General features: G+C 47.2%; 1 protein-coding gene across 3 annotated transcripts in view; it reads left to right on the top strand.

Moving 5' to 3' along the window:
* LIPG (lipase G, endothelial type) overlaps positions 1 to 13,633 on the top strand; it is a 70,930-nt gene that overhangs the window by 53,479 nt on the left and 3,818 nt on the right. For all 3 annotated transcript variants that reach the window (XM_010336834.3, XM_003926076.4, XM_074383486.1), the window contains 5 exons: positions 2,964 to 3,185; positions 5,958 to 6,200; positions 6,883 to 7,003; positions 8,281 to 8,499; positions 11,675 to 11,779. In XM_010336834.3, the coding sequence (XP_010335136.1) occupies positions 2,964 to 3,185; positions 5,958 to 6,200; positions 6,883 to 7,003; positions 8,281 to 8,499; positions 11,675 to 11,779 (910 nt within the window). The remainder of the gene's footprint in view (positions 1 to 2,963; positions 3,186 to 5,957; positions 6,201 to 6,882; positions 7,004 to 8,280; positions 8,500 to 11,674; positions 11,780 to 13,633) is intronic.

Below are 13,633 nucleotides of genomic sequence, written 5' to 3'. Positions count from 1 at the left end.
ACAGGTAAGTAAGCAGATGTATTTATTCAAGAAATGTGAATTCAGTGTCCACTATGTATAGGCTAGATGCTAGCTAATGTCAAATACCTCATGTGTGACAGCTACTTTATGCTATCTGTGAGCCACATAGCAATCCTGAACATTCTACAGATGGGGAAACTAGAACTCAGTGATAAAGTACAATGTCCACTATCCTGGGCCCTATAAGTAGCAGAGCTCGGACTCGAACCCATGCTGTCAGATTCCAGATCCCAGTGACCTCACTGCTGTGCTATGCTGCCCCTCTTCTATAGGTAGAGATAAAGTAGCCAGGCATAGTGGTGCATGTCTGTAATCCTAGGTACTCAGGAGGCTGAGGTGGGAGGATCACCTGAGCCCAGGAGGCAGAAGTTGCAGTGAGCTGAGATTGCGTCACTGCACTCCAGCCTGGGTGACAGAGGGAGATCCTGTCTAAAAAAAAAAAAAAAAAAAAAAAGGAGGTATTGAACTATTGAACTTAGAGCAGGCCCTGCCCTGCCAGGCCAGAATGCACAGCCCTAGAAGTTTTGCATGCGTGCATGTGTGCGTGCTCCATTTGCTGGACAAAGCAACTTTGGAGGAGTCTATGACTGAATGAAAGAAGTAGGGGTTGTCTATCTCCCCTTTATTTAAGGGGGCAGTTTTCCTTCTCATTCATCCCTAGTTAAAAAAGTTAAATGTGCCACTGTGCCCCTGAATCTGTGGGCCACAGATATGTGTCAAGGACAGTCAGAGCAGGGCAGGCAGGTTCTGGCTGGGTAGGTGAAGGCCCAGCCTTGCCCACCAGCCAGGCCGTGAAACCCCATCAGCTGCTGGCATTCCTTCAGCACAGCCTGGTTTCCATGGCACTGACCGTCTGGTGGGGATCTTTGTTCACACCAAGTAAAGAGCCTTTCTCTTGTATTGATTGCAAAGCAGAATGTTGCTCTCTCTTTCTGTCTCCTCCAGGGGACATGGTGAGAGGCAGGGAGAGGCTGCTGTGTCAGTACTGTGGTTTTTGCCGCCTCTGAAATGGGTTGTCGCGGGCTATTCTGGGAAGACGCTGCTTTCGTGCCATCTTTCTTTTGGGTCCTGGGCTAGGGTTGAACCCTCAAGAAGCCTGGGCTCCCTTTCTGTCTTAGTCACATATAACACTATCTAAATTTTTGGAAACCCTCCTCTACCAGTTCTCATGAGTAATGAGTTCTGCAAGTGGACTGTCCCCTCTGGACAGAAGCTCTGCCTGTTGTTTATCCTGAAATGAGCCTCTCCATTCTCCCGACGCGCTCCCTGGTTCTAATGTGCTGGGGGGTGGTGAACACGGTTCACTCACCCATTTCCTCCTTTCAGGACTCCTATTGGTCACATCTCATCCCAGTCTTGGTGTTTCGAGGCCAGGGTTTCTCAGTCTAGGCATTATTGACATTTGGGGCCAGATAAGGTTTTGGTGTGGGGTATGTGTGTGTGTGCTTGCATGTGCGTGTGTGTGTATTGGGGGGGATTGACTTGTGCACTGTAGGATGCTTAGCTGTATTTCTGGCCTGGCCCTGCTAGATGCCAGCAACTCTCTCCATCAGAATGGGGGCAAAAAAACATCTCCAGGCATTGCCAGATGTCCCCTGTGGGGGTAAAACCGCTTGTAGTGATGAACCGCTATTCCAGGGGCCTTTCCTTTCTGGCACATTTTGTCTCTTAACTTTCTCCAGGTCCTTCCTGTGTGTCTGTGGGGCAAAGAGCTGTTCTGGTTGGGATAAATCTGGTTCCCATAATCACTTGGGCTTGGTAACAGTAGCTAGTACTGACGGGCACTCAGTGTCTTATGATCTCACATGGGCTGTATGAATTAAGGGATAAATTCAGGTTCCATCGATAGCAAAGCACAAAGATTTCCAATATTTGGTCCACAGAATACCTACTTTTAGGATCATCTGGGGAATGAATATCTACTTCTAGGCTCCGTAATTCATATCTAACCATCAGAATCTCTAGGAGGTCAGGGACTTGGGAATCTGCATTTTTATACTTTGCAAGTTCTTTCTTGGAAAGGTTTTACATTAATGCAGTTTTCAAATCAAAAGATGGTGAAAAGTCTCTCTTACTGTTCTGGCTACCTGTCCAGTTCCCTTACCTGCCCTCTCCCCCAGCGCATATACATACGGGTAACTAGTTGCTTGTATGTCCCTCCAGAACTTTGTGTAGCTGTATGGTGGAATTTAAGTTTAACAAGTGCCCAGTGCTATTTGTGCAGTTTCAAATATGAGAACCAGTGCTCTCAATGTGCCGCTTGCCTGCTCAACACAAAACGTTTGGAGACAGAAAGGTTTTCTCACTGTGGCTGCAAAATAGAGCAATTCTGAAGGCCTGATGTATGGATTCTCAGTGTATTGGGCATCCTCTTCTCTCTCATGATTCCAACCCTCGGCCTGGCTCATAACTAAAGGAAGGGGAAGAATAAGTCCAAACACAAATAGCTCAGTTTGGGGAGACTGGGTTCTCCTTCCAGAAGGATATAGGCAGCTTAGTTATTCTGGAAAAATTCTGCTAAAATTAAGGACGTGAAAGGTGCTCGGTGGCAGGATGAATGGGACAAATGGCTACATTTCAGGCAGTCTGAGTTCTTTCTAGAACTGTTTCAGTTTTAACAGGAGCAGTTCCTTGGAGCTGCAGGGCGGCAGCATGAACCCTGTGGCTAGTTTATGGGCTTTGGCTGAGGTGTCAGGATACAGGAAGGCTTCAGAAGAAAGTGTCAATTCCATAACAATAGGATGTAATTTACCCAATGATGTCTTGGGGTCAATTGCATATGGAAATGGGTTCCTTATTTTCTTCCATGCTTCCCATGTCTTGATTCTCCAGGCTGGGTTCAGAAGGCATCTTCATTCTGCACACTCAGACTTAACTTGTAATCAGGACTCACTGACTTGGTGCGCCTGACAGAGCTGGTTTGGGTTCCCCTTCTGCTGCAGGTTTGGATCCTGCCGGGCCCATGTTTGAGGGGGCGGATATCCACAAGAGGCTGTCTCCTGATGATGCGGATTTTGTGGATGTCCTCCACACCTACACACGTTCCTTCGGCTTGAGCATCGGCATTCAGATGCCTGTGGGCCACATTGACATCTACCCCAATGGGGGTGACTTCCAGCCCGGCTGTGGACTCAACGACGTCTTGGGAACAATTGGATATGGAAGTGAGTTCTCTCTTTTCTGCTCTGTGTTTGACTCAGTCCCATCTCTTTCTACATCAGCCAGAGCCTTCAGCGCTGCAGGCACTACTCGTTCATTATTCTCACCTCCCACCACAGTGGCCCTCCAGCGCTGTTTTAATGTTTCTCGTTGTCCTCCAAGACTAACTCATTCAGTGGTTTCTGCTCTGCTTTCTCATGCTTTAAGGTCACAGTTGTGCCTTCCTCCTTCCCTCCTTCCCTCCCTCCCTCCCTCCCTTCTCTCTCTCTTTCTCTCTCTCCCTCTCTCTTCTTTTCTTCTTTCTTTTTTTGACAGAGTTTTGTTCTTGTTGCCCAGGCTGGAGTGCAATGGTGCAACCTCGGCTCACTGCAACCTCCACCTGGTTCAACCGATTCTCCTGCCTCAGACTCCTGAGTAGCTGGGACTACAGGCATGTGCCACCATGCCCGCCTAATTTTGTATTTTTAGTAGAGACAGGGTTTCACCATGTTGGTCAGACTGCTTTCAAACTCTGGACCTCAGGTGATCCACTTGCCTTGGCCTCCCAAAATGTTGAGATTACAGGTGCGAGCCACCGTGCCTAGCCGATTAATTTCTTTTTATGACAAAAGAAGTAGACATATTTGTTGAAAAAGAAATCAAGCATTATAGACTTGAATAAAGCAAAAGTGTGCTCCTACTCCCAGCCCTGCTTCCGCTCTTCAGATGTAGCCAGTCGGGATGCTTTTGTGTGGGTCCTTCTAGTGTTTTTTTCTTTGCAAATTTATTTGCATGCATATTTTCTTCCCAAACTCACATTGTTCTACAACTTTCTTTATTTTTATCTATTTTTTTCAACTTTCTTTTTTTGTGTGTAATACGTATTGTGGACATTCTTTTTCTTTTCTTTTTTTAAAAGACAGAATCTTTCTTTTTGAGATGGAATTTCATTCTTGTTGCCCAGGCTGGAGTGCAATGGCGTGATCTTGGCTCTCTGCAACCATTGCCTCCCAGGTTCAAGCAATTCTCCTGCTTCAGCCTCCTGAGTAGCTGGGATTACAGGCACCTGCCACCATGCCCGGCTAATTTTTTGTAATTTTAGTAGAGATGGGGTTTCACCCTGTTGGCCAGGCTGGTCTCGAACTCCTGTCTGCAGGTGATCCACCTGCCTCAGCCTCCCAAAGTGTTGGGAATACAGGCGTGAGCCACTGCACCCAGCCAGATGATACAATTTCTTAAGGCTGCTAGCGCCAATGAAGCAGGGTTGGGGGTGGTCTTGCCAATTATTTTGTAAGATCCCTGAAAGTACCTGGATTAGAACATCCAAATTGTATGCCTAACTTTGTAAGCAACTGTCTCTATGACCCTGAGCAGATTACCTCACCCCCAGGGACCTTTGGGTTATAATCTATAACTGAAGGGATTGGACTAGAATGGGGTTGGTAAACATCTTAAAGCATCAGCCAGTAACTGTTTTAGGCTTTGCAGGCTGTGTTGTATCTGTTTCAACTCTGCTGATATAGCATGAAAGTTGCTACAGACAGGCTGGGCATGGTGGCTCATGCCTATAATCCTAGCACTTTGGGAGGGTGAGGTGGATGTATCACCTGAGGTCAGGAGTTCAGGATCAGCCTGGCCAACATGACGAAACTCCATCTCTACTAGAAATACAAAAATTAGACAGGTGTGGTGGCTCATGCCTGTAATCTCAGGTACTTGAGAGGCTGAGAAAGGAGAATTACTTGAGCCCAGGAGGCAGAGGTTTCAGTGAGCTGAGATCACACCACTGCACTCCAGCCTGTGCGATGGGAGCAAGACTCCATCTCAAAAAAAAGTCACCATAGCCAATACATAAACAAATGAGGGTGACTGTTCCAATAAAACTTTATTTACAAAAACAGGTAGCCAGTGGGCGTAGTGTGGTACACCTATTTGGGGGACTGAGGCAGGAGGACTGCTTGGGTCCAGGTGAGGATCACTTGAGCCCAGGAGTTTGAGGCCAACTGGGCAACATAGTGAGACACTGTCTATAAAACAAAAACAAAAAGCAAAAAAAGAGGCAGCCAGCCTGCAAGCCATATTTTGCTGAGCCCTGGATGAGACAATGTTTAAGATCTGATTCATTTGCAGCCTTTGTGACTGTATAGCCCTATTAGGAGATAGTGACTCCCGCTGCACAGCTGGTCTGCAGTACTCAACTTAGTGCTTATTATATGTGCTTTCTTGCTCTTTATTGCTTTGTGTGTATTAGTGCTGTCTTCCCACCAAGACAGTGAACAGTTAGGCAGCAGGAATTGCCTGGAATTCTACATCTTAATGGGAGCCTAGCACCTTGCTGGACATTAAGAATTACACAGGCCAAGTGCAGTGGCTCACATCTGTAATCCCAGCACTTTAGGAGGCAAAGGTGGGACGATTGCTTGAGCCCAGGAGTTCAAGACCAGCCTGGGCAACATGGTGAAACCCCATATCTGTAAAAACTACAAAAATTAGCCAGGTGTGGTGGTTGTGTGCCTGTAGTCTCGAAACTGGGGAGGCTGAGGTGAGAGGATCACCTGAACCTCAGTGGTTGAGGCTGCTGTGATCTGTGAGTCATGATTGTCCCCCTGCAGTCTAGCTTGGGCAACAGAGTGAGATCCTGTGTCAAAACAAAAAACAAACAAGCAAAAGAATTACACAAAAATACTAACAGCATCGTTAAACAGCTATCACTGATGAGGAGTATGGCATTTATTGTTTGAGTGTCTAATCATGGAGAAGGGTTCATCCTGCATGCTTTCTGTCTCTCCTACCCGCAGCAATCACGGAGGTGGTAAAATGTGAGCATGAGCGGGCTGTCCACCTCTTTGTTGACTCCCTGGTGAATCAGGACAAGCCAAGCTTTGCCTTCCAGTGCACTGACTCCAACCGCTTCAAAAAGGGGATCTGTCTGAGCTGCCGCAAGAACCGTTGTAATAGCATTGGCTACAATGCCAAGAAAATGAGGAACAAGAGGAACAGCAAAATGTACCTAAAAACCCGGGCAGGCATGCCTTTCAGAGGTAACCTTCAGTCCCTGAAGCGTCCCTGAGGAAGGCCCTAAATACCTCCTTCTTCATACCATGTCACAGAGCAGGGCATGTCCCAGCCCAGGAGAAGTGGCCAGCATAGTTCAATCAAATCATTGCAAATCAGATTACACTGTGCATGTCCTAGGAAAGGGAGTCTTTGCAAAATTACCAGTGGAGACTCCTTCTGTGATGTGGCTATCAGTCCATGATCACAATATCAATATCTTAAATTTCTGTCTTGGATGTAAATTTCATATTTGTTTTCTCATTTGATCATCCTAAGAAACCCGAGGCAGATGAACAGGGGACCAAAATGACATGTTACATTTTTGTAATGCGCTATACAATCACAAGATTTTCTGGGTACTGTGGGTATTATTTTAATTGAGGCTCAGAGAGGTTAATACCTTGGCCTTAATCCAGGGGGATGTAGCTAGAAAGTAGTGGAGTGAAAATCCTCAAAAGATCTAACTCCCAAGCACAGGGCTCCTTCTTCTATACTGCAGTGGCCTCATGGCATTGGACAGAACAAGAGCAGATGGGGGCTCAGGTTGGGCTCAACCAAAAGAATGTCAGTCCTAAAATCTCCGTGCTGGGTGACTCAGTTTGGGTCAGGGGTGTCCTCTGATGACAAGCAAGGGTTACAAGGATCTTTGTTCTGCTGTCTCTGCAGTTTACCATTATCAGATGAAAATCCATGTCTTCAGTTACAAGAACATGAGAGAAATTGAGCCCACCTTTTATGTCACCCTTTATGGCACTAATGCAGATTCCCAGACTCTGCCATTGGAAATGTAAGTCATCAGTTTCCCTTGCCGGGTTTGGGACAGATAACAGGTTGGTTTGAGAATGAGAGAGCACAAGGGGGTGTGTGAACAAGCGCAGGACGCAGGAGAGTGGAGTCCGACAGTTTGGGGAAGAGCCAGGTGGCCTGGCTGGCCTCTGCGGTCCTCGCTTCTGCTGCGCCTTCTCCACCAAGCCCTGACTCAATGTTTCTGGGAAGAAAACTCCTGGGATGAATCAGCAGTGTGAGAAGCTGCTGGATCAGCAGCTGGATCAGCAGCTGGATCAGCTGGGCAGAAACTGCTGTTTTGTTCCAGGCAATGCCTGACGAGGCTTCAGGCAACCTGGAACTTCATAAATGTCATCCCTGGACCTTTCCTCATGAGGTGGCTATGGGAGGGGTGCGTAGTGATCTATATATATATTTGTTGAGTACCAGGGACAAAGTGTCATGCCAGGTAATGTTGGGATTGTGATGAAACATCATCAAAGCAGCTCACTTCTCAGGGCTCAGGGTCTAGCTGGGAGACCAGGTTCACAAACATTCATATACATTTATACACAGATGGGACAAGGCCAACCAGGCCAAGCCAAATGGGAGAGTCAGACAGGAAGTGGCTAGGAGTTTGGGGGAGTCAGATGCCTGTGAGCTGAGCAAAACAGCGCACTTGGGTGTGGATGTGACTTTTCTGTGTTTTCTTTTGTTTGAGACGGAGTCTCACCAGGCTGGAGTGCAGTGGTGTGATCTTGGCTCCCTGCAACCTCCGCCTCTGGGTTCAAGCGATTCTCCTGCCTCAGCCTCCCGAGTAGCTGGGATTACAGGTGCCCACTACCATGCCTGGCTAATTTTTGTATTTTTAGTGGAGATGGGTTTCGCCATATTGGCCAGGCTGGTCTAGAACTCCTGACCTCGTGATCCACCCTCCTCGGCCTCCCAGCATGCTGGGATTACAGGTGTGAGCTGCTGCTCCAGGCTGTGTTTTCTTACTGTGTCCTTTCTTGGTCCTGTCTCTTCAGGAACTAGCATAAATGGGGTGGAGGGGTGCCCAGAAATGGTTTTGATAAGAAGCTGGAGTGCTGTGGGCAAAGTTAGCTCGGCCCATGTGGAGCACACCTGAGCATCCACCTTGCTCCTGCTGGTGGGAGTTGGAGGGCTAGAGGTGGGGGAAGGGCTCACACCGTCTCTCTCCTGTGTGTGTGTGTGGTTGTTACTGCCACTGTCACCCTGCACAGTGTGGCAGTTTTCCAGCTGTCAGGGGAGTGAGATCAGCTTCTCTCTCACTTGTAGAGTGGAGCAGATCGAGCAGAATGCCACCAACACCTTCCTGGTCTACACTGAGGAGGACTTGGGAGACCTTCTGAAGATCCAGCTCACCTGGGAGGGGACCTCTCAGTCTTGGTACAGCCTGTGGAAGGAGCTTCGCAGCTACCTGTCTCAACCCCGCAACCCCAGGCAGGAGCTGCATATCAGGCGCATCCGGGTGAAGTCTGGGGAAACCCAGCGGAAGTAAGTGTCTCCTGCTCCTTCTTCTGCCTGGCTGTGCCTCTGCCATTTCTTTTCCTTTGCTGCATCTACCCTCAGTCCTTCCTCCAGCATGCAGGTAAAACCTTAAACGCCTTCCCAAGGACAAGTGACTTCCAGATCAAGTTTTCTGCCAACTGTTGCGCATCTCATGCCCTGATCATAGGCCCTCGGCTGAGAGGGGTGGGCCAGTGGAGGCGGGAGTTCAGCCCTGGCTCTGTTTGCCAGGCCTTGTGTCAGCCTGAAGGAGGGGGGCTTCTCTTGGACCAGGCTTTTTAGGAGTGCTGCCTTGTTGATCTGTTTACTGTGGGGTCCATGCAGACAAAAGGCTTTGCTTGTTTCTGACCAGAGCAGACTGGAGTGTTACGTCCAGGGAGCCCCCACGGATGAGGTCTGTGGGAGGCACTGGTTTTTCCCCAGCATATGATTTTCAGAGCATTATTATACCTCTCCTTCAGAGGTTCTAAGTCAAGGATGTGGGGCTGTGGTTCTAACTGCAAATAACAGAATCCTCTGTGCCATGCTAGCTGGCAGTTTCTCATTTCTTTTAACCCCAAGCCTAGCATAAAAGATCCAGACCTTTCTATCAGCTTTTAACACTGCAGCTTGACTCCCTGAGCAGGCTTCTTTCTAAACAGAAGCCAGGGAATCCTGGAGACCTTTGTCAAGAGGGGAGGGTTTTCTTAACCAAGCCCTTCAGGTGACCTCCAGAGAGATCACTGCCAGCCTTGGCGTGGGTGGAGGCAGCTGCCTCCCGTTATCCCTTCTCTGGCATTTTCTCCATTATAATTCTTGCCATGTCTTGTTGACATTCATCATCTATGGCACAGCTTGGCAGCAGAGGGAAGTAAAGTGGAGGCTTGGGGCCCTCAGCTGAATGATTCTAGTCTTGAAACGTGGGAACTGGGGGTGCCGGCTTGTGGTCTAGACTGTGTATCCTTTTACTTCTCTGGGCTCTTGTAGGCGCAAACTACACCTATGGGTGTGATAGCAGAAAGATCATCATTTATAAATAAAATATACACCGATTAAACCGCCGCTGAGACTTAAAAATGTAAATAGTTTTCCATGTTGGTTTCAGATACAAGATTTTTAAAAAGTAACACATTATTAATACAGTTGAAGTCCCTGTGTCCTTCTCTGCTCTATCCCTCTCTCTTTCAAACCAAATAAGTAACTATTTCAATATTAACAAATGTTAGTGTGTTTTCCTTCCTTCATTTTTTAATATTCTTTTTTCTTTCTCTCCCTCTCTGTCTCTCTCTCTCTCCCTCCCTCCCTCTGCCCCCCACCATTCTTTCTTTCTTTTGACTGAGTCTCATTTTATCATCCAGGCTGGAGTGCAGTGGTGTGATCTCAGCTTACTGCAACCTCCACCTCCTGGATTCAAGTTATTTCCCTGCCTCAGCCTCCTGAGTAGCTGGGATGGCAGGCATGTGCCACCATGCCCAGTTAATTTTTGTATTTTTTAGTAAAGACAGGGTTTTGCCATGTTGGCCAGGCTGGCCTTGAACTCCTGACCTCAGGTGATCCACCCGCCTCGGCCTCCCTAAGTGCTGGGGTTACAGGTGTGAGCCATAGCACCCGGCCCCCTTAGTACTTCCGTTTGTATACATAAACTATGTATAGAATTGTTTTGAGATGCTTCTGAATTTTGCATGAGTAGACATTATCTTTTACAAATTGATTTTTTCACGCAAATATTGTTTGTAAAGTTTATCCAAAACATAAAAATCTAATCTATTCTTGTTTAACTCCTGTATGTAAATGACCATTGCACAAATAGTTTTGCCACTGTTCTGTTGAAAATTTAAGTTATTGCTGCTTTTTCGTACTTACGAATGGTGCCTAGATGAATAGCCTCTGCATTTTCCTTGTGCACATGTGTGTGAGGGCTGTTTTTCAGCATGTGTTCCAAAAAGTGGAATTGCTGGGTTGTGGTATATGCATTCTCCAGCCTGACCAGATATTACTAAATCTCTCTTCAAAGTGGTTGGACTAATTTTCCATCTTAACTATAGATGAAGAGTTCCCTTTTCCCTCCTTTTCACCCATATCTGGTGGAATATTCTTGCCATTTTGTTAGGTGTGAATGGGCTCCCTGCTGTTGTTTGAATTTGCATTTCCTGATTGTGCGTGAGATAGGTCATTTTTTTTTTTTTTTTTTTTGAGACGGAGTTTTGCTCTTGTTAGCCAGGCTGGAGTGCAATGGCACGATCTCGGCTCACCGCAACCTCCGCCTCCTGGGTTCAGGCAATTCTCCTGCCTCAGCCTCCTGAGTAGCTGGGATTACAGGCGCGCCACCATGCCCAGCTCATGTTTTTATATGTGTATAAACATAAGGGTCCTAAGGTCGTTAGGGTTTCCTGGGAAAGGCTCTTAAACTGTTCTGAATGGGGCTTTTGTCCTGCCTCAGCTCCAGGGTCAGGTGCCTGACACACTTCAGGATTACGTGGTCATGCTAATCTCACGTCCCCCAGGCTGCTGTGTGGGGCAGCCATAGGTTCCAGGACAATGGTTATTAGGCCCCGGTTCTTTCTTGTGTTCTTGGCTGTCCATTTGCTGAATCTTTGGTTTTGACTTGCAGCTGAGTTCCAGTTGCTCTTGTCAATGGATATTTACAGAGCACTGAACTAGAGATATTTTGAATCACTCCGTTCAAGCTTAGAGTCTAGTAGAGAAGTCAACCACAGACATCAGCAAGCAATTTCAGGCAGGGCATAACATTTTAAAATAAAAAGTTCCTTTTAAACTCCATGTTGCAAGAAGTAGCAACACTAACAAAAGCAATATTTATATAAGGACATACTTTGTAACCAGTTGAAAGGCCAAGGGAGGGTTAGGTTAATGAGGCTCAGACAGTCAGGGAGGTTTCTGAGCAGCTATGGCCTTGAGAGGCAGTTGGTGTTTTTGGATAGACAGAGGGAAGCAGGTGGCAGAGGTCTGGCTGAGGCTGCATGAGGCTGAAGCATGGAAGCCTCAAAGCGAGACACAGTTTAGAGTCCCTGCAGTAGTGTCGGGGAATTCTGAAGGCTTTTGAGTCAGGGCATGGCAGGAGAATTTCATCCCTGCCTCCTCACCCATCTGCCTTGAATCCAGAAAGCACAGCTGGAATCCCTCTAGAGTTCTGGCTACATCAGTAGTTTCTTTTCCTTCCTAGACTGACATTTTGCGCAGAGGACCCTGAGAACACCAGCATATCCCCAGGCCGGGAGCTCTGGTTTTACAAGTGTCGGGATGGCTGGAGGATGAAAAACGAAACCAGGTAACCAGGACTTTCTCATGTGTTTCATTCAGCACATATTGACTGATCGCCAAGCGTGGATCTGCGTCTGGGGGACGTAGCATGAACAAAACAGATAAAAAGGTCTTCCTTTAAGAAGATGAGTCGGGCATGGTGGCTCACACCTGTAATCCCAGCACTTTGGGAGGCTGAGGCGAGCAGGTCACCTGAGGTCAGGAGTTCAAGACCAGCCTGACTAACATGGTGAATTCCCGTCTCTACTAAAAATACACACACACACACACACACACACACACACACACACAAATTAACTGGGTGTGATGGTGCACACCTGTAATCCCAACTACTTGGGAGGCTGAGGCAGGAGAATTGCTTTAACCCAAGACGTGGAAGCTACAGTGAGCTGAGACCGCACCATTGTACTCCAGCAGTCTGGGTGACAAGAACAAAGCTCTGTCTCAATAATAAATAAATAAATAAATAAATAAATAAATGAAATAAAGAAGCTGATCTTCTGCTAGAAGGAGATAAAAAAGCAAGTGAAATACCGTAGATAGGCTGTTGGAGGTGTTAATGTCTCTTCTGCACTTTGTCCTGACTCAACCTGCAGGGTGCATTGCACATAACCCTGCTGGATGAGGTGTTCTCGGTAACTAAGTCCCCGGGTTGGTGCCCATGCCTGCCATCTTGAAGCATCTTCTTTTTTCCACCCCGCTTGGCAGGATCTTACTCTGTCACCCAGGCTGGAGTGCAGTGGTATGATCCTGGCTCACTGCAGTCTCAACCTCCCCAGGCTTGGGTGATCCTTCCACCTTTGCCTCCCGAACAGCTGGGACCACAGGCACATGCCACCATACCCAGCTAATTTATGTATTTTTGCAGACACAGGGTTTCATCATGTTACCCGGTCTGGTCTTGAACTCCTTGGCTCAAGTGATCCACCTGCCTCGGCCTCCCAAAATGCTGGGATTACAGGTGTGAACCACTGTACCTGGCCCCTGCCATCTTTGATTGACGTCTTCCCTGTAACAACTAGAGCTGCGGGAAGATGCCTAAGGGCTCCTAGCTTTCTTCTGGCCACCAGGTCAGGGTTGGGAATGGGGTGAGAGATAAGGAGAAGCACAAAGCATGTTCTCCTTCCTTTGGTTTTCTAGAACCCAGGTGATTGTGGGCCTAATTCTCCCACATACTTTTTTTTTTTTTTTTTTTTTTTTTTTTTTTTTTTTTTTTTTTGAGACAGAGTCTTGCTCTGTTGCCCAGGCTGGAGTGCAGTAGAACAATCTTGGCTCGCTACAGCTTCCGCCTTCTGGGTTCAAGCAATTCTCCTTCCTCAGCCTCCTGAGTAGCTGGGATTACAAGTGCCTGCTATCATACTCAGCTAATTTTTTTTTATTTTTTATTTTTTTAAATTTTTTTATTTTTTTTTATTTTTTTATTTTTATTTTTATTTTTATTTTTATTTTTTTTTTGAGACGGAGTTTCGCTCTTGTTACCCAGGCTGGAGTGCAATGGCGCGATCTCGGCTCACCGCAACCTCCGTCTCCTGGGTTCAGGCAATTCTCCTGCCTCAGCCTCCTGAGTAGCTGGGATTACAGGCACGCACCACCACGCCCAGCTAGTTTTTTGTATTTTTAGTAGAGACGGGGTTTCACCATGTTGACCAGGATGGTCTTGATCTCTCGACCTCGTGATCCACCCGCCTCGGCCTCCCAAAGTGCTGGGATTACAGGCTTGAGCCACCGCGCCCGGCCGAAATTTTTTTATTTTTTTAGAAGAGAAGGGGTTTTCCCATGTTGGCTATCCTGGTCTCAAACTTTTGACCTCAAATGATCTGCCTGCCTTGGCCTCCCAAAGTGCTGGCATTACAAGCCATTG

Source organism: Saimiri boliviensis, chromosome 13 (assembly GCF_048565385.1).
Source record: "Saimiri boliviensis isolate mSaiBol1 chromosome 13, mSaiBol1.pri, whole genome shotgun sequence".
Classification (NCBI taxonomy): domain Eukaryota; kingdom Metazoa; phylum Chordata; class Mammalia; order Primates; family Cebidae; genus Saimiri; species Saimiri boliviensis.
This window is presented reverse-complemented; position numbering and strand designations above follow the sequence as displayed.